This window comes from Tupaia chinensis, unplaced genomic scaffold (assembly GCF_000334495.1).
Source record: "Tupaia chinensis unplaced genomic scaffold, TupChi_1.0 Scaffold000316_1, whole genome shotgun sequence".
Lineage (NCBI taxonomy): Eukaryota > Metazoa > Chordata > Mammalia > Scandentia > Tupaiidae > Tupaia > Tupaia belangeri.
In genome coordinates this window covers 9,156,020-9,180,500 of record NW_006159809.1, presented here as the reverse complement: position 1 = coordinate 9,180,500, position 24,481 = coordinate 9,156,020, and the positions used below count along the sequence as shown (strand labels likewise).

The 24,481-nt window shown below is 37.9% G+C and overlaps 1 protein-coding gene across 1 annotated transcript in view; it reads left to right on the top strand.

Annotated features, from left to right (window-relative positions):
- Nucleotides 1-24,481, top strand: part of ANTXR1 (ANTXR cell adhesion molecule 1) — a 269,361-nt gene that overhangs the window by 32,787 nt on the left and 212,093 nt on the right. The window contains 1 exon segment of the mRNA XM_027772987.1: nt 5,352-5,423. Within this exon segment, the coding sequence (XP_027628788.1) occupies nt 5,352-5,423 (72 nt within the window).

The window sequence follows — 24,481 nt, the reverse complement described above, 5'->3', positions numbered from 1 at the left end:
TTTCCCTTTTCCTGTGTAGCCTCCACGGGATAACACAACTGTGACACCTTTCATCCATGTGCTCTAAGCAAGTTGTCAAGGTCTTTGACAAAACTAGCCTGATCCTTGTAAATTCAGACACAGCTCCACTTCATGCTGAATGCCCTCCATAGGTTTCCAGTGGACATGAATGAGCATTAAGTTCTTTGAGCAAAATTCCCTAACATAAAATACAAGTTATCCCTTGAACCCAGGATAATGGCAGACATTTTCCATCCAAAAAAGGGTTAAGAAGTGGCCTTTTTGCAGGGCTAAAACTTGAAAGCTGCATCCCAAATGATTCGGAAAACAAATGCTGAGAAGTGAGAAAAGGAGAGAGAAGAAAAAAAGTACAGGGAAAGGAAACAAATACATGAGTGGTGTTAAAGAAATTTTAAGAGAATCACAGAAACTTAGAAAGGAAAGGAACTTTCCAACTTATCCAAGGAGGCATGTAGTAACCCTCAACTTGAATAGTTCTGGTGAGAAACCACTGCATTTCGAGGCAAACAGTCCAAAGTTGGACAATTCCAGTTTTCAGAAAAGTCTTTTTGTCATTGAGCCAAAATGTCCTTTCCTGAACTCTCATCCATTGGTCCTCTGGAGTGACATAAAACAAATCTGCCTCTGGACACTTGACAGTGTCTGCTCTGTGTCTATTTGCTCTTCTTGTCTTCAGATCCCTCTGAAGCTGAGGAGTCTAGTGGAATAGGCTTTAGGTCAAGCAGATGGGGGTTTGAATCCAAGCTCCGTTGTGCCACTGCAGCAGTTTCCTTAGCTTGGCTGAACCTTAGTTCACATGTGAGGATCCTACAAGGAAACGTGCAAAGTAACTAGGCCACACCCAGCTTCGAGGGACACATGACTTCTCTCTTCCAAGTTCCTTCCACAGTTCCAGACTCTTCACTTTCTTAGAATCAAAGAAAATTGGGGTGATGGGGCTCTAAGAGACTGTTTAACCCAATTCTCTTGCTTTATAGGTATAGAAACTGAGGGCCAGAGAAGTTGACATGGCCAGTCACCTAGTTCATGCCCAATCGATATTTTTTAATAAATGAATGAATAGGTGATTTTTATCTATTCATTTCAATAAGTAGTCTAAGGCAGCTGGAACTGCAGGGGGGAGGTTCATTTAATAGCAGTGGAGATGCTAGTATAAAATATTGCTAATCTCAGTGTGATCCTTAACATTTAAAGTCCTTTTACTTGTCTTTATGTTGACCATTTATCATTTTGATTTTAATTCTGTACCAGTGTGCTCAAGCCCAATTTATACCACACACTCATCACTCACAACAAAGAGCCTCGCTTCTCACTTCACCAAGTACCCAGAAAGGAACAGACAAGAGTCATTACCTCGAGTTCCAATCCTACTCCTAAAAGATACATGTATGTCCTTCCTTCTAGTCTCTGAGATCCAAGTATCACTCCTATTTAAGGTTAGCTTCTCCATGTTAGCTTCATTTAGCCCATTGTCACAATATTTTCCAGGTCTTTATTTTTCTTTCGTATTTTCCTCTACCTTCTTCCTAGTTTCTTCCCACAGCCTACAAGCATAAACTAACCTCTTTTGCCACTTATTCCAAAAAACTAAGACAATAGATCTTCTGATCATGTCTCCCTCCATATACTACCCTATTTCTTTAATGATTTCTCACTCAAATATATTGAAAGAGTTGCTGTCTCCATATCCTTGCTTCTCATTCCTTAGTTCACTAACAAATGGCCTTGATTTCTACTTGCTTACAGTCACCAAGGCCACTAACTGATGCCCTGTAGGACAAATCCAATGAGCACTTTCTAGTCTTCAGTCTGCTGAATGGAGAGGTTTCATGCGATGCAGGCTTCTTGTCCTTGAAATTCTCTCCCCCATTGGTTTCTGGTTCTCTGTTCATCTACCGATCTTATCCATCCCATTGAGCATTGGTTCTGTTTTTGGCTGACTTCCTTCCTTATCACTGACACATTCTCTGGACAACATTACCCAGATCAATATGTTGATGACCCCAAATTTCTCTCTAATGTAGACTCACTTACCAATTGCCTCTAGGAAAGCTATTTCAAATTCATTCTTTCTAGAGTTGAATTCGATAGAAGGGAGGCAGTGTAATGTCAGAGCACTTGAAGAGTTCATGTAAAAATAGAATCAAATTATGAGTTTATTTTGGTACAAAAAATATTTCTAGGGACCAGCGGATGGTGTAATGGTTACATCGCTGGATTCCCACATAGTTGACTGTGATTTGAGTCCCAACCCGGGAGCTTAAAACTCATGCCAGGCACATGTGCATGTGTGCCCAAAATACCAAGAGGAGAATGGAGGAGAAGGGATTGTGGTATGGCCATCCCCCCCAGTGGGTGATTTCTCGCTTTCTGTCTCTGTCTCTCTGGCAAGTCCTCAGGCCCTATAGCAAAAAATCTCTCTCTAAAACAAATGTGTGTGTATATATACATATATATATATATATGTAAATACATATATGTAAGTAAATATATATATGTATTTTTAAATTCATGCATAGCTTTTTTTAATAATATGTATTTTCCATAAACATTGTGAAGACCCTCTCATACAATGGTTAAGAACTCAAGTGCTAAAATCAAAATGCTTGGCCCTAAGCCCCAGGTGCACTAGTTTTCCTCTGTAGTAACCTGGGGAAATCTTAAAGGCATCAATTTCTTTGGTGGAAAACAGGACTAATAATATCAATAGTACCAATCTCTTTTTTAAGTTGTTCCAAGCTTAATGAGATCATATATGCAAATCAGTTACAATAGTGCATGACACATGGTAAGAGCTCAGTAAGGCTGACCACAGTTATATGTTACATTCATTACGATCGTTACTGTTATCATTTAGGATAAGGAGTCCTAGGCCCTGATGAGGTTTCAAGAGATTCACATTCAGTTCATCAGGTATTGGCTTAGGATCTTACCAAATATCCAACACCATGCTAGAGATTTACAAAGATGCATCAGATACTTGGTAATAAATGGAAATTTTACCTTGGAGGCAATGGGAATTATTGGAGGATTTATTGTACACAAGTGTCAGTATCTGATTTATATGGTAGAACAGTAATTTTGGGAGCACATCAAGAATGAATCAGAGCAAAGAATGATGCTAGGCAAGAACACCAGCTAGGAAACAATCGCAATGGTCAGACAATTGAGGCCAAGGTCCTATGCTAAGAGATGGGGGAGGAGGGTGTGACGGGTTTGAGAAATGTCTTGGGAATGGGAACTATATGGTTTAAAACTATTTCAGGAGTGGGAAATTGTTACATTATGAAGCAATAGGTTGATAACTATCATGGATGAACCAATTGGCTACCTAGAGAGTGCCCTACAGGGTGACTTTGCATTGCTGAGCATGACAGTCTATCTTGCTAGTCCTCAGCTGAATGTTAGTCTCCCAGAGTGTCAGTTCTACATTGACAAAAATCCTGCACATTGACATGTAGAAGCCATACCAAGAAACATTTGACAGACTAAAGAATGCAAACTTCTCTGTTGAAAAAAAAAGTTCTGTAATTTTTGCTTTATAAAAATTAAAATAAAAAAAATGAGTAGGTTCAAGATTTGGCCTCAAAAAGCCAGCTTGTTGAAATTAAGCTGTCTTGGGACCAGCAGTTGGCATAATGGCTATGTCGCTGGATTCCCATGTAGTCGACCTTGGTTCGAATCCCAGACCTGGTGGCTTAGACTCACGCTGGGCACGTGTTTGTACATGCTCAAGATCCCGTGAGAAGAGTGGAGAAGGGATTGCGGTGTGGCCATCCCCCTGGGGGGTGATTTCTCACCTTCTGTCTCTCTTTCTTTCTGGCAGGTGCTTACACCGTTTAGTAAACACCACTCCAAAAAAAAAAAAAAAAAAAAAGAATTTAAACTGTCTTAATATAGCTATGTGTATAAATATTTTTATGCATTTATGTATAATACTTTCTCTCTTGCATTGGAGCTTTATTTTACATTTTAAAAAGTCATGCCAGTTTATTCATTAATAATGAGAAATACAGCTGCCTAGTAGAATAGAAATTTTTGTCTCCAGTAAGTATGTTCTTTCCTTATATTAAAGAATATTTGTTGGGGCACTAAACAGAAATTAATGTTATGGTGATCCCACTTTCAGATCAAAGGAAGTTGGTTGTATAATGTTAATGGCTGGTATATAATAAACAAATGGATAAATGAAATGCTATACGTACACACACACACATTTATGTGCACCTACACACACGTGCATGCACACACACTAGAATACTATTCAGCCATTAAAAAGGGTGGCTCCTAATATTGAAGGTTAAATGGACAAGCATGGATTACATTAGATTAAGTGAAATAAACTAGATATAGAAAGAGAAATACCACATTCTTCCTGATATGCAGAAATTGAAAAGAAATGGCCTCATAGAAATAGCGAGATAAGAATGATGACTAGGGTAGAAAGGACTGGATGGGGTCGCAGTACAGGGATGTTGATGAACAGGAACAAAACTACAGAAAGATAAGAGAAATAATGTCTAGTGTAATAAAATAAGGTAGGGGAAGTGTAGTTAATTCAACAGTAACTCAGTGTAACTAGAATGATTTTTGAATCATCGCAGCAGAAAGTAATGACAAAGGGCTGAGATTATGGGTATACTAAGTACCCTGATTTAATCATTTCATGTTGTGTTCTTGTACTGGAAATTACATCATACCCCCACAAATTTGTAAAATTATCATATGTTAACAAAACATGCTAAAACTGGCCAGTGCAACAGTCTGAGACACTTTGTCTTAGAACTCCGAGATGAGACCCATATTCAATTCATCAGGTATTTTCTTGGGGTTCTACCAAATATTGAACACCATACGAAGGATTTACAAAGATGATAATGAATGTAAATTTCATCTTGGAGGCAAGATGAACACCAGACACATCAGAGTGTACACCAGGCTCCTGTGGGGATACTGTCAAGTGTTGTCTATCGGGATTCCCCCTTTGTATAGAAGCTATGTAGGCCAGATGGCTTCTAGGGCACCTTACTTCAGACAGCCTAGGGCAGTGATTAATTTTATTGTTCTTACTTGTAAGGCACACTCACTGAGCAATGATGTCAAATTAGAAGCTGCCTCCAGGAAAACACAGGGGGTCTTATTTTTGGTCCACAGCCTCAAGTCAGCCACTAGCTAAATACTTGCAACACCAGCTCTGAAGACTCCCTTTGGTTTGTGGGTCCTTGTTTTGACAGCCATAATATAAAGGGAAGAATAGGTAGGAAGCCCAAGGGGATGGCATGCCACAGTCTTTCTTTCCATTTGCCCTAATATAATTTCTTCCTTTCCAGCCCACAGCTAAGAATGTCCTTTATTGTCTTCTCCACTAGAGGAACGACCTTAATGAAACTGACTGAAGACAGGTAAGAAAACTTCTCGTCTCTGACACTGGAAATTCTCTGAGTAGCTGTGATTTGTGCCCTAGAGCCAACCTCAACCTGCCAATCATTTTTCATCTCTTTTAACCTAAGCATGGAACTTTGCACATGGACCCTTCTTAGTTTACTTTGTGATGACTTTTGGTCATCACACCACTCCTCGTGTGCGTGAAATTTTATAAATGACTAGGTCACATTAAGATATACCTTATGTTTGCTTAGTGACTCGTCCTGCTAATATGGAGCAAAATGTAGTAAACCAAATTCTTGGAAGACTATGTTTTTTGTATTTAAATTAATTTTATTGGTCAATGTTTCAGAGATATAATAATTGAACTGTGAGAAAGATAAGCGCTTGAAATGTTATCATATGTAATTACCGAGGAAGAGAATAGAAAGAAGGATTTCTGGAAGCAAAAGACAAAAGGACATTTGAATCAGGTGTGGGAAAATGTTGTTCACATAAAAGGGATGGTTACACCTAGCTTAGCAAAAATATTATTTTGAGTTTTACCACATTTTACTTGCAGATGAAAACTGTCAATAACAAAGATATGCTATCTATTTACAGTTAAGACGGTATATGGGGAAGTGGAGAGGACAGTTTTCCTGCATTAAGGACACTAAATACTTTTTAAAAAGTGCTATAGTCCTCACAAAAGAAGCACCACAGGGGCATGTGTAATATTAGTAGCAGACTTAGATATGGGCATGTTGGAAAAAGAAATGAAGGTAAGGCAAGTAAAGGAAGGACAGGCAGATTTAATTTTCTAACAGTCTTCTCAGAGAAATGAGGATAGGACTAACTTACAGGACAGTCAGTTCTTCTGGCTCTGATGAGCTAATCTGAATTAATCTTCATTTTTCTACAAGCCTTTGTGGCCTGTCTCCAAAAAGAGAACTTGTACCATATAGAAGATTTCAAATCTTGTTATTCCTTCATCAGTACCTAATGTGCATGTATGTTATTTGAGCTGCCTGGAGACCCCATCTTAAAAATAAAGGATTATTACTCTTCATAACAGAGGGAAAAACTGAGGTTGTATTATGTTCCGAAGGACACCAAGCAGAATCCAGACTAGATCTAGACTCGACTTTCTTTCAAGTTTACCTTGCCACTTTCTGTTAAACAGAAAGCATAAAATCCAAAAAGCCAGTGTGACTTTCCTTCAGTATAGACCAAGGACTTCGAGAGGCTCTAAAGATGTGTCTCCACCACCTGCAACACTCCCGATCCTGCTCAGTCTTTATGTGATACCGTCCTTTATGCAAATATGTCTTTTTTGCAGAGACAGGGAGCTAAACCCAGAGAAAAGCAGTAGCATATACTTGTTTCAAAGATTAAGCCATGCATGTCTAAGTACGCACACTGGTGCAGTGAGACTGTGATTGCTTCATTATGTCAGTTGTTCCTTCAGTCACTCACTTCTCTCCTCCACGGATAACTATTATAATTCTAGAGATAATACATGCCAATGGATGCTAGCCCCCCTCCACCCCATGGGAGGAATTTTTGCATTTATCATATCAAAACCAAAATTAAATCTCACTGTTCTTCACCTTCTCTTACAACCCCAAAGCTTCCTGGTGTTGCTTCATGCTGCCTTGCTTTATGTGTAAGTTTGGCCAAGAGGCCAAGTTCATGTATCCTTTGTAGCGACTTTGTGACTATTGCATGTTTGTGGGAAATTAGAGAGAGAAGAGGGGATCAGAGATTTATTCATATTATCAGAACATCTGGACTTTCAGAATCATTTTGGTTTTTTATGCTTGTTGAAATTGAAATCTAACTTTTTGTGCCTTAACTTCACTACTGCTAGTTTCCTGGGCCAAAGAATGATAGAGGTTAGAATCTCTACTTTGCTAGAAACAACATTAATATGGACCAAATGTGCATCAAACAGCAGCCAGAAATGCCTTGAGAAAAGCTGTGTGGGTTTCGTGTGGTGACTGCTTGGCCTATGCTTAGGTCAGCTGGCAAAACATAGCACACTTCACTGACTCATACCACCCATATCCACCTATGGAAGAGACATGGGAAAGCAGCCTCTGTCTAAAACACTTTCTCAGGAGACTGGCTAAAAGAATCAGGCTTTCAGATTTTCTATGCTACCACTGTTTCTGAAGTAAATGCTTACAGTGTCCTACTTGAGCACAAGAATTTTTATTTTTCTCTAGATCTCATATGATCTTCATAGTATCTCTATAAGGCAGTGACAGATCCATTATTATATATGCAATATTTGAGCAAAAATGGAGTTTAAAAAACTTGTTCAAAAACAAGACATGAATCAGCAAAGACTCATTTCAACAAGAGCAAATGATTCAGAGTAAAAAAAAATAAATAATACCAAAGATGTATTTGCATCCAATCTGAAGGATTGTTGTATACATAAGGGGAAAACTATGGGAAGACTGAAGAAATACAATGGAAAATAAATATAGTGTGTTAAGATATAATAAGTGAACAGTTAGAATAATCATATCTAACATTTGTGAATGTCTTTTATCTGGCAAATACTTCACATACCATTTCTTTTTTGCTATAGGGCACGTGCGCTCACTTGGGGATCTTGGGCACGCATGCACATGGGCCCAGCATGAGTTTAAGCCACTGGTCCTGGACTTGAACCATGGTTGACTACATGGGAGTCCAGCGACATAGCCATTACACCAGCTGTTGGTCCCATCACTTCTTTTTTATCCTCATGTAGCCATTGTTACTCCAATTTCTGATGAGAACTCTATGATTATTTGAATAATTTTATATGTGGTTATTTGAATCATTTTATATACAATGTGTTGTTTTTCTCTGACTGCTTTCAAGATTTGTTTCTTTAACTTTAATTCTCAACAATTTGATTATGATGTCTGGGCATGCTTTTCTTTGGGTTTATCCTATTTTGGCTTTGTTGAGCTTCTTGAATCTATAAACTTACATCATTACCAAATTTGGAAAGTTTGCAGTCATTTTATTTTTGTAATATTTTTTCTGCATCAATCATTTTCTCCTCTTCTTCTGGAATTCCAGTGACACAAATATTAGACATTTTGATCTTAAGCATATGTCCCTGAAGTTTTATTCATTTCTTTTTTGTCTTTTCTGTCCTCTGTGCTTCAGATTGGATTATTTTTATTGATTTATCTTCAAGGTTACTGAATCTTTCCTCTGTCATCTTCATTCTGAGCTCATCCACTTATTTTTTAGTAAAAGATCATTTGTTTTTCAATTCTAACATTTCCATTTAGTTCTTCTTCAAGTTATTTTTTTTCCTCTGCTGAAAATTTCTAACTTCCCATTTATTTCAAATGTGTTTATCTTTATTTAATAGATAATGATTTAGCTGCTTTAGTCACCTTATAATCTCAGCCTCTCAGAACTGGCCTCTTATTGCCTTTTCCCTTGAGAACCGACCACATATTCTAGGTGCTCTGTATGTGGAGTGACTTTAAACTATATCCTGCAAAATTTGAACTTTAAATTATTTAAACTCTGGATCAGGCTCAGATCCTTTGGAAAATTTTTGAGTTTTTTTTTGTTTGTTTGTTTGTTTTCTTTTGTTTACTTTAGGAAACAATCATCTTGGTTGGGTTCAGATCACGAGTCTATCTCTCCTATGGGTGGTAGTTTCAATGTCAGATCAATTTTCAAAGACTTGGCTAAACTCATCTGGATTTGACCAAAGTCCAAAGCTACAAATGGACAGCATAGGAATTAACCTAAGACTATATTTTATTTATTTATTTATTTATCTTTATGGTTTTTGCCATTTGGTGCGTGTACCTGCTAGAGAGAGAGGCAGAGAGAGAGAGGTATGAGAATGAAAGTGAGAAATCACCCCCCACCAACCCCCTGCCCCTCCAGAGGGGATGGCCATGCCACAATCCGTTCCCCTCCCTTCTCCTCCTGGGATTTTGGGCATGTGTGTACACACACCCAGTGTGATTTTCAAGCCATTGGATCCAGGATTGGATAGCCTATGGAATCGAGGATTGGATAGCCTATGGATAGGTTGGCTATGTAGGAGTCCAGTGCCCTAACCACTACTCCGTCTGCTGGCCCCAAGACTATAGTTTTATTCACAGAATTGGGAGGGGGGAATCATCTTCCCCAACACTTTTTTCTCTGGGATCACCCACAACTATGTGGCCCATTGAGGCTCTTCTTTCTAAGTCCATCCACAAGAAAAATGGAGTTTCTCTTGGAGTTTTGGCCTCCTACTGCTGCCATAAAGTTCTCCATTACAGCTGATCTTGGGGCAAATCCAGGAATAATAATTACAGAAGAAAAAAAATGGATATTCTTCCCATGTTCTCTGAACCACAAGGGCCCCTTTTCTATTGACACCAGTAACATGGGGATTTTATTGGGTTTTTAAGTGACATCTCAGACCACTGCCATGTGACTAAGATCTACCCTCAGGTTAAAGCCATGAGAGAAAAGAAGAGGGAAAAGATTTTGGAACTCACCGTTGTGTGAGTCATTTCTCCAGGTTTTAACTCTTCTCCCCAGTCCACCCGTCTTGTCACTTTTCCAACATATCATGTGCTGCTTTTTTATTTTGTTCAAAGTTTATTGTTGTAATCGGCGAGAGATACGGGCAGTAGCAAATGCACTCTGTCTCGGCTGCTGTTACTTCAGTTTTATAGATAAAAACACGAAGTTTCAAGTAATTTAGATAACTTACTGAGGTCAAATAAAAGTGAATGTCAGACCTACTATTCTGATTCTGTATTTGTAAATTGGGTCCCTTTCATGCACACTCTTCATTATATCATTTTCTTTCAAGATTTTTTTACTTCATCAGTTTAAACAATTGGCAGATTATAACAGATTTCATAAGTCACTTCATTAGCAGAATAGAGTGTGTAATGTCAATGTAAGTCTTTTAGAATAGAATCACCAGACAGCTTGAAAATCACGCCAGGCACATGTGTGTGCATGCCCAAAATCCCAGGAGGAGAATGGAGAAGGGATTGCTACCATCTGTGCCACTAAGACTGAGTCAGATAATTTTTTAAATGTCAACAGATATATCTAGGTATGAGTTCTTTCATTAATTTAATTTGTTACCTTGTGTAATACTTGGGCCAGTCCAACTGAAGACTTAATAAACTTCAACTTAAAACATTTAACATTTTCCTCTGTTTTTTATTATTACTTTTCTTTTGTTGATTCATTATATTCTTGAACCTGTCCAACATCTCTTTTATATTCTAAGTAGAATTTGTTAATCTATCATTGTTTTTGGAATTCTAGGAGAATGTTTCAATCTGGCCAAGTAAGTCATGGATTCAACTTGTTTATTTTGTTTTCCATTTCTGTTTTTTCAGTAACCACCTACTTTTCACTACTTCTATTTTATTTTTCAACTGACAAATTTTCTTGATCCCTGTAAATATGTTTTTGTTTCTAAATTATTGTATTTGTATGTGACCTTGCTATTAATTTAGAGATGTGATATCTTTGAGACTAGCAGTTAGCATAATGGCTATGTTGCTGGACTCCCATATAGTTGACCAGGGTTCAAGTCCCAAACCTGGGCACATGTGCATGCATGCCCAAAATCCCAAGAGGAGAATGAAGGAGATGGGATTGTGGCATGGCCATCCTCCCTCAGGGGTGATTTCTTGCTTTCTGGCTCTCTGTCTCTCTCTGTCTTTCTGGCGAGCACATGCTCCCTATAGCAAAAATCTCTCCTGCCTCTCCCCCCAAAAGAGAGATGTGATGTCTTCATCATAAAAATGAATTTGAGGGGCCAGCAGGTGGCATGGTGCTTAAGGTGCTGGACTCCCACATGGCTCACTGTGATTTGAGCCCCAGAGGTGGCTTGAAGATCACATGTGCATGCATGCCCCAAATCCTGAGAATGGAGGATAAGAGATCGCATTATGGCCATCTCCCCTGGGAGATGATTCTCATTTTCTCTCTCTCTGTCTCTCTTTGTCTCTTCCTGGAGAGCTCATACACCCTGTGGCAAAACACTCCATTCCCCTGAAAAAGAGAATTTGAATTTGTTTTATTTGTTTCCCTGTTGTTAGTATGAGTTTATTTCAAGGGAAGATGTTTTCTCAAATTTCCAAAATTGGTCTCTTCTCCAAACTGCCAAGATATTGCCTGAGTATAGTAGTGAGTTTAAAAAGGAACCAGCAAGGCTTTCTGGTATTGGAACTTAGGATGAGTTTTGTTAGAGATCATGCAAACTCCTTGTTGAAAATTTTAGGACCTCAGGATAAAGAAAATGGGAAAATCTATATGTAGTATTTTATTTTCTTAGATAGAATAAAGACCCAGCATTCTTTCCAAGGTAAGAAGGAAGATGAAGTTATCAGAATATGATCTGATGTAGATATTGGATCACTGCGTTAAGAACTTTTCACCCCACCAGCCTCAGGCTTTTCTTCTCATGACCTGGGATCTCAGGATCGTGGGTCTTTTCCTCATTCTTATTTTGATGCAGGAATTCTAAGTTTCTGTCACATGTATGACACCCTGCCTAGCTTCCAGCAGTGAAAAGACATTTTCTTCTATTAGTTTAGCTGTTTTCTGCAGTAATTTAGAAAAGTAAATGAGTGTTAGAATGCGCAGACCAAGATCACTATCTTTGACTGGAAATTTCACCTTTCTCAAACACCAAGGTTTTTTTAAAAAATGAAGCATAAAAAAACAACTATGGGTCAAAGAATTATTATTATATCGTATTCAACCCACTGACCTCATTTTACTGGTGAGGAAAATGATTCCCAGAGAGAGTGAATAATTTGTCCAAAATCATTCTTGAACTTAATGACTGGACAGTTATTTTAAATCTAACATTTTAATTCCAGTGATTTTCTATTACATTAAATAAGCAGTGCACACTGCAACGGCACATACACTGCTATCTTTTGTTTTTCCTGTGTGAGGTATTCAAAAGGAAGCCACCATTTTAGACATACATGTGTGCACATGCACACACACACACACACACACACACACACACGGACCTCAAAAGTTCATGAAAAAATATAATTAAAGTGCAAGTTTATTTTGGTGCAAAAAGTTTTCGAAATTCATACATAGCTTTTAGTGATTAATACACACTTTACATAATCTTTTCAAAGACTCCCTCATACATATGCAAGTGTATGTATCTATAATCTTTTATTAAAGGTTTAATACATACCAATAGCTTATAATACTTTTCTCATCTATAATAAAGGAGAGTAATAGTATCTGCCTAATAGGGCTGTTATGAGAATTACATTATTTAGTAGTAGTATCAGGAATGAGGATACTGAGACAAAGAAAGCTCATTGCCACACTAATATAAAAGTATAGGAACCAGGATTTGAACCCCAAAAGTATGACTCCAATGTTCATGCTTTTAATTAGTGTACTATAGGATTTCCCACCGTTTTACTGTTATGTACAGTTTTAAATTAAAAAAAAAGATTGAAGTATACATAATTCACTACCCAAACCTCTTTGAAGTTTTCAGGAAACTATTTTCAAAGTCTGTACCCTCTACACATTTCATCTTCATGATTTTTTGAAAACTGAAGCTTAGAAATACTCCCCACAAAGAGTTACCATCAGCATTTCACAGATGGGGTTAAGAGGTTAAGTATCTTACTTATTGCTTAAGGAGGTAAAGCGAAAGCCAATGCTTGGCTCAAACTGCTGAGTGGAAACCAGGAAACCACGGCTCTCTATCCCCTCACAGTCATTCTTTGGTTTGGTTGAGAGTGTGGTTTTGCCATTAATGTCACAGGGGAAAATGACATATTCTGAACATATCACTTGATTCCTGGAGCAGAATGATTATAGGCTGCCATTACCAAGAGACATAGTTCTAAAAGCCTTTTCTAAATTTAAAAGTAACGAGAGAGGAAAAGAGTCTTCAGATATTTAGTGCCTGAAAAAATTGGATATATTCCATTTTGAAGTTCATTCAATCATGAGAAGGCTTTATGGCAAAATTAAGAGAAATGGTGAGGAAGTGAGGCATGTGATTATTCTTTTGTCCTGTTGATTGAGAGATAACATCATGTGGTCTGAGTCCATGGACAAGTTCCTTACTTTTCTCTTGCTCTATTTCTTTATTCATAAAATAAATATTGGGCCATCAGAAAAGTCATGATGCATTTTTGCATAGAAAAATATGTCATGACTTTTCAAAAAACCCAGTAAAATGATAGTCCCTATTTCACAGAAATGTTGGAAGGATTAACAATTCTAACATATAGTAAGTGCTCAATAAATGTTAGTTGTTACTGTCATGGGATCACTGAAAATCTTCCTAGATAAATCCTATCTGAAATCATCACTGTATATCCAACAGGAGTTCAGAATGAGTCCCAAGCTCTCCCTGGCTACTGGCCTTCTCTGAAGATTTTAATGTTTGGCCAGTCTATCCCTATATAGAGGGATATAAGTAGAAAATACTGTTTTAACATGAGACCAGATAAATTATTGTTTTCTTTGACTGTTGATTCTAGTGGGATTTCTTCTATACATGAGCACATAGACAAGGTGTCTAGAGGAGGTTTGTCAGGAGACTCCTGATGCTGAGTAACAAAAACAGTAAAAAGAACCCACCTTGGTATCAGCAGATGGTATGAAGGTTAAGGCAGCTGGATCTCACACGATGGACTTCACAGTTCAAGTCTCAGACCTGTCAGCTTAAAAATCATGCCAGGTACATGTGCATATGTGCCCAAAAATCCCAAGAGGAGACAGAGAAAGGATTGTGTTATGGCCATCTCCCCATGGGATGATTTCTCTCTCTCTCTCTCTCTCTCTCTCACACACACACACACACACACACACACACACACACACACAAGAGCATGCACCCTGTGGCAAAACTAAAAAGAAAAGCAAAAAATAAGAACCTACCTTAGAACAACTCAGGAGGTCTGGGATCAATCTGATTTGTGAGAGTAGTGTGGTTCAGGGTTTCACAAACCCTTCTTCTGGAGCACCCTTTTTAGTGGAAGGGTACCTCCCAGGTACAGTTTGAAGTGGCTCATTAAAAGCAAGAAGTTCTTTCTTCTTAAAAATGCATGCATATTTGTATTCTGTTCTTTTTTTGGGGGGAAAGGTTTTTGTTTTTTATTTGTTTGTTTGTTTGTTTGTTTTGCTATAGGGCATATGTGCTTGCCAGAAAGACAGAGAGAGACAGGGAGAAAGAAAGCAAGAAATCACCCCCCAGGGCGGATGGCCATGCCACAATCCGTTCTCCTCCATTCTCCTCTCGGGATCTTGGGTATGCGTGCATCCGCCCCTGCCGTGAGTTTAAGCCACTGGGTCCAGGACTTGAACCATGGTTAACTACATGAAAGTCCAGCAACATAGCCATTATGCCAACTGCTGTTCTCAGTATTCTGTTCTATAGTATAATTCCATTATTTTATTATATGTAATGCTATGTAAAAATCATGTTGAAATATCTCAAATTTCAGAGTATAATTTAAACTCCAGAAAACATTTGTATGTCTCTCATGTCTTTGTGTCCAGTGTGCCATTACATACCAAGTCTGAGCACCACAGAAGTGACAGAGAGAATACAGAATTTGTACCAGGACTCAGTCTGGTTTCTAATCTGTTTCCCACCACCACGTACATGTCACTTCTCAGAGTGTTTGCGTGTATGTAAGATGGAGATAATAATGGCCCCCTATGGTGGTATCATGTGGTCTTTCTAAGTTAGTGCATGAAAGTGCTCAGCAGAGACCTTGGCACATCATAGCATTATCCCTAACATATAACCCTTATGTGGCAAATGCATATTAAGGGTAAAACCTGACCGAGTAACATCCAGGAACATTTCAGTTGCTTGGATGAAGATGGCAAGACAAATCTCAGAGGTAGTCAACAGAACCAAAAAACGGTAGCGCTTTCATATCTGAAGCCAACCAGCCCAAACTAACACACTTTCTGTGGCCCAGCAAAAACAATCCCAGTACTGGTCACCACCAGGCAGTTCCATACCACCAGTTCATAGTCAGGTGATATTTCTGTCACCTGACTTTTAACTCCTTGGCTGCCTCGTGGATGACCGTTTGAACCTCAGATTTGGAGCTGACTTGGACAACCTTGGACTGACTCCCCATGAACTCACGTCTAACCTTTGCTACTCACCAACAATGTCTTTTTAGTTATTAAATATTTGAGGTGCAACAAAAGTATAGAAAAAGAGGTTAATGACATTCTTTATCCACTACCAACTTATGAAATAAAATGTCACAGGCAACTCCCTATGTGTACTTCCCTTTCTCTCAGAGGTAATCACTATCTTGAATTTGTGGCTTATCATTTTTTTTTCATTTTTTATTTCATTTTCTTTTATACATTCCATCACATTATTTAGCTTACAAAATGAATATTTCAACAGGTGAACATTTCTCCCTAGTATAGATGATGAAACTATAAAATATCTTCAACAGTTGTCCCATTAATGCTTTGCCTCCCTATTTTTCTTCTAAATGTCGTATCTGTGGCTTATATTTTAATAGATGTGGCATACTTACATATGACCGTACATAATATACTATAGTTTTTCATATTAAGCTTTATCAAAATGGTCGTATTGTATGTTTATTTTTTGAACTTGCTTTTCACACAAAATAACACTCTTCGAGACTTTTTCCATGTATGTACACATAACTGTGCTCACTTCATTTTAGCTGTTGTATACTTTTCTATTGCAACATAGTCTATCACAATAATGTACCACCATGTACTTACCTGTTCTCAGATTCACGGACAATCAGTTTCTAACTTTTTGTTATTATAAACAAAGCTGCAATGAACATCCTTATGCTTGTCTCCTGTTGAAGGATAGAGTAAGCAAAAACAAGAATTTCTTTATAACGTGTCACTGGGGGTGGAAGGGAACTATGACTTTATAACGCGTCACTGTAGGTTTTATGACTTTATAATGTATCACTGTAGGTTTTAGGGAACTATGACTCTAACTTTACTAGGTATTGCTTAATTGCTATCCAAAAGGGTATACCAACTTACTCTCCCACTAGCGATTTATGATAGTTTTATTGCCCCACTTCCCCCCAATATGCTGGTGTTATCCTCCAACTCTTCTTCTCAAACACATTGTACCCACAAAAGACTTAAGGATTGGTTTATCTGGTATGGACCTAGCATACTTTTACCTACTCCAGTGTGACAGGGGAGTTCTCTCTTTACTAGGAAACTGTAGCCTACATCAGTCTATACTCAATAGATGTGGTCCGCCTAGAACAGAACATCCTTGCCTAACATCCACCTAAGGACTGTCCACTTTCAGGTCCATTCCAGAAGATGATACAGGACTCCACAAGTCCTCCTGCACAGGACTTGGCAGAGTGCCCCTCCAAGTACTCACTGTGGTCAGTAACAGTGAGCTCAAGTTTATCATCCTGACCATTTTAGATGCCTGCTAGCACTAGGAAAGATCCAGTCTCTACTGCACTAAGAAGAGCATAGAACCGAAGGCTCTAATAAGAGGAAGCTATGTATTTGGACAGCCCAGAATATGGAACTCACTTTTCACCACTCCTATGTCCTGCAAATTATGGCTCGTATAAGGGAAAAGGGTTAGTGACAGGGATGTTCAATAGGATATATTTCAAAAAAACAAATGCCATGACCAGAGAAAACTGGGCTGTGCAACGAGGAATTTGGACAAATTTATCATGTTGCCTGTGATTAAACTGTCCCTCCTGCCCTTTAGGCCCGCTTAAGTTATAGTCTTTGGAAATTCCTTGATGGGCTCCTCTTTGTGAACTCCAGTTTCTGGTCTGCACTTGACGCTGTATCACATCAGACTTTGTCTATCTGGCAACTGTCGCCTCTCTCATTCTCAGCAATATCTAGCTTCTCTTCCTGTTTACTCTCTAGCCCTCAAATATAATCAGATACATTGTTCTGAGCTGTAAGGGTCCTGGTAGATCTTAAGGATTCTATACTTTCATTTTACATTTACAAACATTAAAGTTCAGGGAGGTTAGCTGACATCCCTAGAAAGTATCAGAACTAGATAGAATTCATTCCCAAATCTATCTTCTTCCAAAGTTTATGCTCCTTTGACTTTTGCACTGAAGTCATGAGAACAATGAGATTACCTTGCCAAACAGTGTAGGTATAAGAATGGGAGGAATCTGAGTTCTGGAGCTGTCTACTCTTTAGAGTTCTAGATGAGAAGGAAAAGCCTGCACAGAAATATAAGAACTGGTGAGCCATGAAGAGAGGATGTGTGGTAATGGATATCAAGAGAAGAAAGCCTTTTTTAAATGAGGGAAGAGGTTAGCTGTGTCTTCTACTGCAAGAGTTTGAGTTAGATGAAGCCAGAAAATGATCTTGGATAAGAAACTTGGGTTACTTTGACAATAGTCGCTTGGGCAGAGTAATGGAGCTAAAAAAAAGCAGAATGGATTAAAAGCCACTGAGTTCCAGTTTTAAAATAAGGGGTAAAGACATTCTAAGGACTTCCAGTTTTAAAATAAGGGGTAAAGACATTTTTGCCTTATTCTCAAAAAAAAAACAAAAACATCAACACCACCACCAACAACAAAAAAATCCCAAACCAGGAAAATGTGAAATGAAAGCACAAGCCCATCTTTGGGGAAACTAAGAAATATTTAACTCTAAAAATGCTACAGATGGGGCCAGCTGGTATTATAATGATTAAGGCGACTGGATCCCACATGCTTGACTGTGTTGTTCAAGTCCTGGACTCAGCCGCTTGAAAAAACACATCAGGTGCATGTGTGTGCATGCCCAAAATTCCAAAAGGAGAAGAGGTTGCAACATGACTGTTCTCCATGGGGTCAAGGGGCATGTTTTCTCACTTTCTCTCTTTGTCCCTCTGTCTCTGCCCCCACTCTCAGTGAGTGCATCATGCACCCTCAAGCAACACAAACAAACAAACAAAAGAAAACCTACAAATGAGGACAGAAAGGAAGGAAGAGTGGCAAGTGATGTAGCCCTTTGGAGAAAAGTAGAGTATAATCGTGTAAAAGGATATAATGAAGAAGAACAAGCCACAGAGTTTTACAGAACCTTAGAAAGCTCAAAAACTAAAACTCAAGGGAGAGTTAAAGGATAAAAACTGGAATGTTATTTAAAAGCTTATCTAAAGGTATTCACCTTCAGAACCACCACCCTCCTATTCCCTTTGCTACAGTTTGAAAATTACCCTTTCTCCATCTCCACCAGAGGAGAGAAATATAACATTCCCTGGCAAAACTATATAATAATAGTTTTATAGTTAGGGACACCAAACACAGAGAGATTACGGATACATCTGCAAAACAAATGTTGCTACTTCCAGCCTTCCCAGTTGTACAATTCCAGGATTAACACCTAAAGGAAGAATTTGAAAAGTACTTCTCTGTAGAAATAAATATTTTAGAGGATTAAAAAAATGTACATATAATGATATATGAGGACCCTCAACAAAAGAAAAAAAAAATCGGTTGAAAAAAGCTGGTCATCCACCAGTTACTGTGTCACACCATGCACAGAGAGCTTCCAAACAGCCTTTGAGTCTCATTCACTCATTTAATATGGACAGCCAAAGACCATGGAACATTTGAAGGACTCTACTGGGACAGACAGAAAGGTGAGGAAAAGAGTTCCAAGACTCTGTGTCATGAAAAGACATGCAAATAAATAGCTCAACAGCTTAAGGGACATGCAGGTTCAAAGAGGACTTTTTTTTTTTTGAAGATGTGAGATACTGAAGTATATGCTGATAATCCATCTCTTGTATTTTTCTTCCTGACTTGAGACTAATGTGCAGTATTTGGAAAAAGCTTTTACAGTATGTCTGCTTCTGGTTAGGATACAGAGGGATGTGAAAAACCTTCATTTTCATGGTCAACCAGAAAACCCAAGCACAATAAAATTCATATGTTTCCATGGGGCTAGCAGAAGCACAGAAAGCACTGAAGAGGTAAATTAAAGAGAAATAAGCCCTTTGAGGCTAAACAGAGATCTGCAGAAGCTTCCATGCTTGAGGGTGGATGTCTGGTCTGGTTTGGAAGAGTAGAGCTGACATGGAGAGAGACTTTACAGGGGTGAGGAAAAGCCAACTGAAAGGCTACAAGGTGTGCCAGAGGATGGATTAGACTTTGAAATGAACAATCAGTCTCTCAGCCTGACAGTTCTTCCCCTCACACACACCTCTACATTTTTCCAAGAAAGTAACAGTGGAAGAGTTGCTGAAAAATAGAGGAACCACATAATAATACAGAATCTTGTAATTCTTAGATTCTGAAATCCTACCAAAGTTGAATCTAAAGGTCAGGAAAAAATATCCAAAGCTTTGCCTAATCCAATTCAAATAATGAAAAGATCACAAAAGCAGGACAAGGAAAAAGGCTGGCAGTTGGGCTAATAACAGGAACACATCCAAATTCAAGCTTCATCCTAGCCCAGGCTCAACCTAACTCAAAGAGGAATCTAAATGATTAAACTCTCACCCTATACCACAAAGAATAAAAGATTGATTATGAATAGTAGAACATCAGAAACATGGGAGCACAGAGGTCTCTTCGACATGCTGACTTTATTTCCTCTCATATATACCTAAAGTAGGATTGCTGGCTCTATTTTTAATTTTAAGGAAATGGCATACTGTTTTCTGTAATGACTATACCCATTTATATCCCCACTAGCTTTCCCCGTTTTTCACGTGCTTGTCAACACTTGCTTTTTGGTGTTTTGTTTTGTTTTGTTTTGTTTTGTTTTGTTTCTGTTTAATAATAGCTGTCGCATTGGGGTGAATAAACATAAATGCTCATTAACAGAGGAGCAGATAAAGTATGATATACATACACAGTGGAATATTATTCAGCCATAAAAATAATGAAATCATGTCATTTGCAACAACATAGGTGAGTAAAATAAGCCAAACACAGAAAGACAAATACCACATGATCTCACTTGTGTGAAATCTGAAAAACTGGTCTGATAGAAGTTGAGAATAGAGCAGTGGCTATTAGAGACTGAGGAGAATTAGGGGAGGAAGAAATGGGGAGAGGTTGGTCAATGGATACAATGTTAGAGTTAGGTAGGAGAAATAAGTTCTAGTACTCTGATACACAAAAGGGTGACTATAGATAACAATAGTGTATTATATATTTCAAATAGCTAGGAGACAGAGTTTTGAATATTCTTACAACAAATAAATGATTAATTTTAAAGGTGATAAATCAAACAACTTGATCATTATACCATATATACACATGTATCAAAACATCACATTGTACCATAACTGTGTACAATTATTGGGTCATCAGGAAAGTCATGAAACATTTTTGCATTGGAAAATATAGAAAACTATGTCATGACTTTTTCAATGCCCCCATATTATCTGTCAATAAGTAAGTAACTAAAAATTTAAAAGAATAAAAGGCTTGCACTTTTCAGTGAAGAAACATTACAAATCAAATCAATATTGTATCTAAGTCTCCACTGCTTTTCTTATACAGAGTATCTGAAATACAAATTAAGAGATTATGAGACATGGGAAGAAGCAGGGAAATATGATCCATAATAAAGAAAAAATGCAAAAATAGAAGCAAACCACATGTGGCTCTATTATTGAAATAAGCACTTAGGGACTTTAAAGCAACTATAATAAATATGTTAAAGAATTTGCAGGAAAAGATGCATATGAGAAGGAATGACAGGAAGTATCACGAAAAAAGAAAGCTCAAGGAAAGAAACAGGTAAAAACCGTGGATCTGAAAAATGTATCAGAAATAGAAACTCATTAAGTGGGCTTAAACACAGATTGAATACTGCAGAAAAAAAATGACTAATGAACTTTAAAACTAGTGACTAGAAATTATCCAAACTAATAGACAAGAAAGGGAAAGTTTGGGGTAGGAATGTGAGGGAAGAATGAGCCCTGTGATTTGTGGGAAAATAACAAGTGGTGTGATACATAATTGGAACACCAGACATGGTATTCCACAAGCAGATTCAAGAAGCTCAAAGAACCCCAAGCTGGACAAATATGAAGAAAACATCCCCTAAGTACATCATATCAAATTTCTGAAAACCAGAATAGGGAGAAAAATCTTAAAAGCAGCCAGATGAAGGGGAGGAAGACAAATTACAGAGGAGCAAAGTAAAAGTAACAACTTCCTTTTTATCAGGAAAAAAAGAAAAAAACATGCAATCCAAAGGACAAATGGACAAATATCTTTAAAGTGATGAATGAAGGGGTGGCAGGGGGGGAGCCAACTGGGACTTTTATATCCAAGAAATATAAATATTGAAGATAACATGTAGATATTTTCAGGAATAAAAGAGATAATCATCGGGACCAGCAGTTAGCGTAATGGCTATGTCGCTGGACTCCCACATGGTCGACCATGGTGCACGTCCCAGACCCAGTGGCTTAAACTCACCCCAGGCGCGTGTGCGTGCGTGCCCAGGATCCTGGGAGGAGAATGGAGGAGAAGAGATTGCGGCATGGCCATCCCGCCTAGGGGGTGATTTCTCGCTTTCTCTCTCTCTGTCTGTCTCTGTCTGTCTGGCGAGTGCACGCGCCCTATAGCAAAAACCTCTACAAAAAAAAAAGATAATCATCACTAGCAAATCTGCATGATGGAAAGTAAATGCTTAAGGGATTCTTCAGGTGGAAGGAAAATTATTCCAAGCATGAATTAAATCCACAAAAACAAGGAAGGGCGTGAGAAATGATAAATAGGTCAATCTAAAAGGCTATTTTTTAATCTTTTCATAATTTTACAGAAAGGTAATTGACTAAGTCAGAAATAACACTTTATTTTGGAATTTATACAAAGAAGTAAAATGCATGCAATATGTACTTTACATACAAAGAAGTAAAATATATGACAATAACAGCACAAAGGATGAGAGCGAATAATATGGAAGTATAAAGAGTTTTCCCATTATATGTGAAATGGCATAATTATCTTTTAATTTATTTTATACATTTAATCACTATACATTGCTCAGCATGTAAGTTTGTAAGTAGTATTCCATAGAATATATGTGCCATACTTTTCCAATTCATTCATGTGTTTGTGGACACTTGGGTTGGTTGTTCCATGTCTTAACAATCATGAACAATGCCTCAATAAACATAGATATGCAAGCACTTTTCCGACCAAGCATTCTCCTATCCTTTGAGTAGAAACCCAGCAGTGGAATTCCTGGATCAGATAGTAGGTTCTATCTGTAGGTCTTTGAGGAACCTTCATATTATTCTTCACAGTAGCTGGACCAACTTATATCCCCACCAGCACTTACCTTTTTTTTTTTTTTTTTTTTTTAAATCTTCACCATTCTGACTAGGATTAGGTGGTATCTCATTGTGGTTTTGATCTGCATTTCCCTTATGATAAGGGATGTTGAGCAGTTTTTTATATACTTTTTGGCTGTTCATATGTCTTACTTAGAGAGTCATTTATTCAGTTCATTTTTCTGCCTTTTAATTGGGTTAATTATTATTTTCTAAGCCACTTGAATTCCCTGTGTATTCTGGCTATTAGTTCCTTATCTGGCATATAGTTTGCAAAAATATTCTCCCATTCTGAGGGTTGTCAATTCACACTAATTACTGTGTTTTTTGCTTAATCTGATGTAATCACACTTGCCTATTTTTTTTTAATTATTACCTGTGCTTTGGGGGTCTTAGTTAAGAAGTCTTTGCCTACTCCAGTGTCTCCCAGAGTTTTCCCAGTGTTTCCACCAGTTTTATATTCGAGATCTTGGGTTTAGATCTTGAGTTTACTTTTGTTAATGATGTGAGATAGGGGTTCAGATTAATCTTGCTGCAGGTGGATACCCTGTTTTTCCTGCACCGTTTGCTAAAGAAGTTTTCTTTTTCCCACTGGATTGACTAGTACCCTTTGTCAAAGATCAGTTGGCTGTATGTTTTGGGGTAAGCGGCATAATTCTAACTTATGGTGCCCTGCAATAAAATAAGGATGCAGGGGCTATCTCCATGGTGCAGCAGTAATGCACTGCTCAAGAGAAACCCACATGGTTACTAAATCCCAGCCCAGTCCACCTGAAACATGCTGGAAACACATGTGAGTGCCCAAGACCTGATGGGCTGGAGGACTAACAGAAGGGGATCACGATGTGACCATACCTTCTTATGAAAGAAGTGGATAGTGGAGGGTGGGTGAGAGGAGCTCATGGAAGAAAAACTTTCTCTCTTTTTCATGTGTGCACATATACTCTATAATGAATAAAGAAAAACAAAAACAAGGATGCATACTATAATACATAGAGCAATTTCTGGAGTAAAAAAGAATCATGTAGCTTTTTTTTTAAGCCAGTAAATGATATTAGTTGACAAAAATATAGGAAAGAAGAAACAAACAGAAGTAACAATTAGAAGTAAAAAAGTGAGATAGCAAGATGGTAGTTGTAAATCCTTTACATTAAATATAAAATAAGTTAAACATTTCAATGAAAAGGCAGAGACATCTAACTGGATAAAATCTAAATATCCTTAAGTTATTGCTGCATTTTTAAAAACACCCAAAGAGTAATAGTTTTTCATAATACTATCTTACATAGAACTTATTTATGCAGCTGCACTATCTCTAGGTTCAGCTGAGGACTGGGATTAGCTGAGAAAGAATATATCTAGGGTAACTGAGAGTCTTTCTCTCAAATAGTCATTTAGTCTCTAGGAGTCTAGAAAACCAGGTTTCTTCATGTGGTGGCAGAAACATTTGAAGAAGGCAAGCCCTAATGTACAAGTGCTTGTGGAGCCTTGACTTGTGTTGTGTTTACTGATATCTCATGGGTAAAAGCAAGTTCAGTGACCAAGTGTACAGTCTGTGTGAGAAGTAACTACAAAGCAAGAATACCAGGAAGTGTGATCTTCAGGGGCATTAATACAGCGATCTACCACATACAATTTTATATTGGACACAAGAGACACACTTCAAATATAAACATAGTGCTACATTAAAAGTGAAAGAATGGAAAATGAGACATGCAAACACTACTTATAAAAAAGTTAGAATGACTATATTAATATCAAACAAAGCAGATTTCA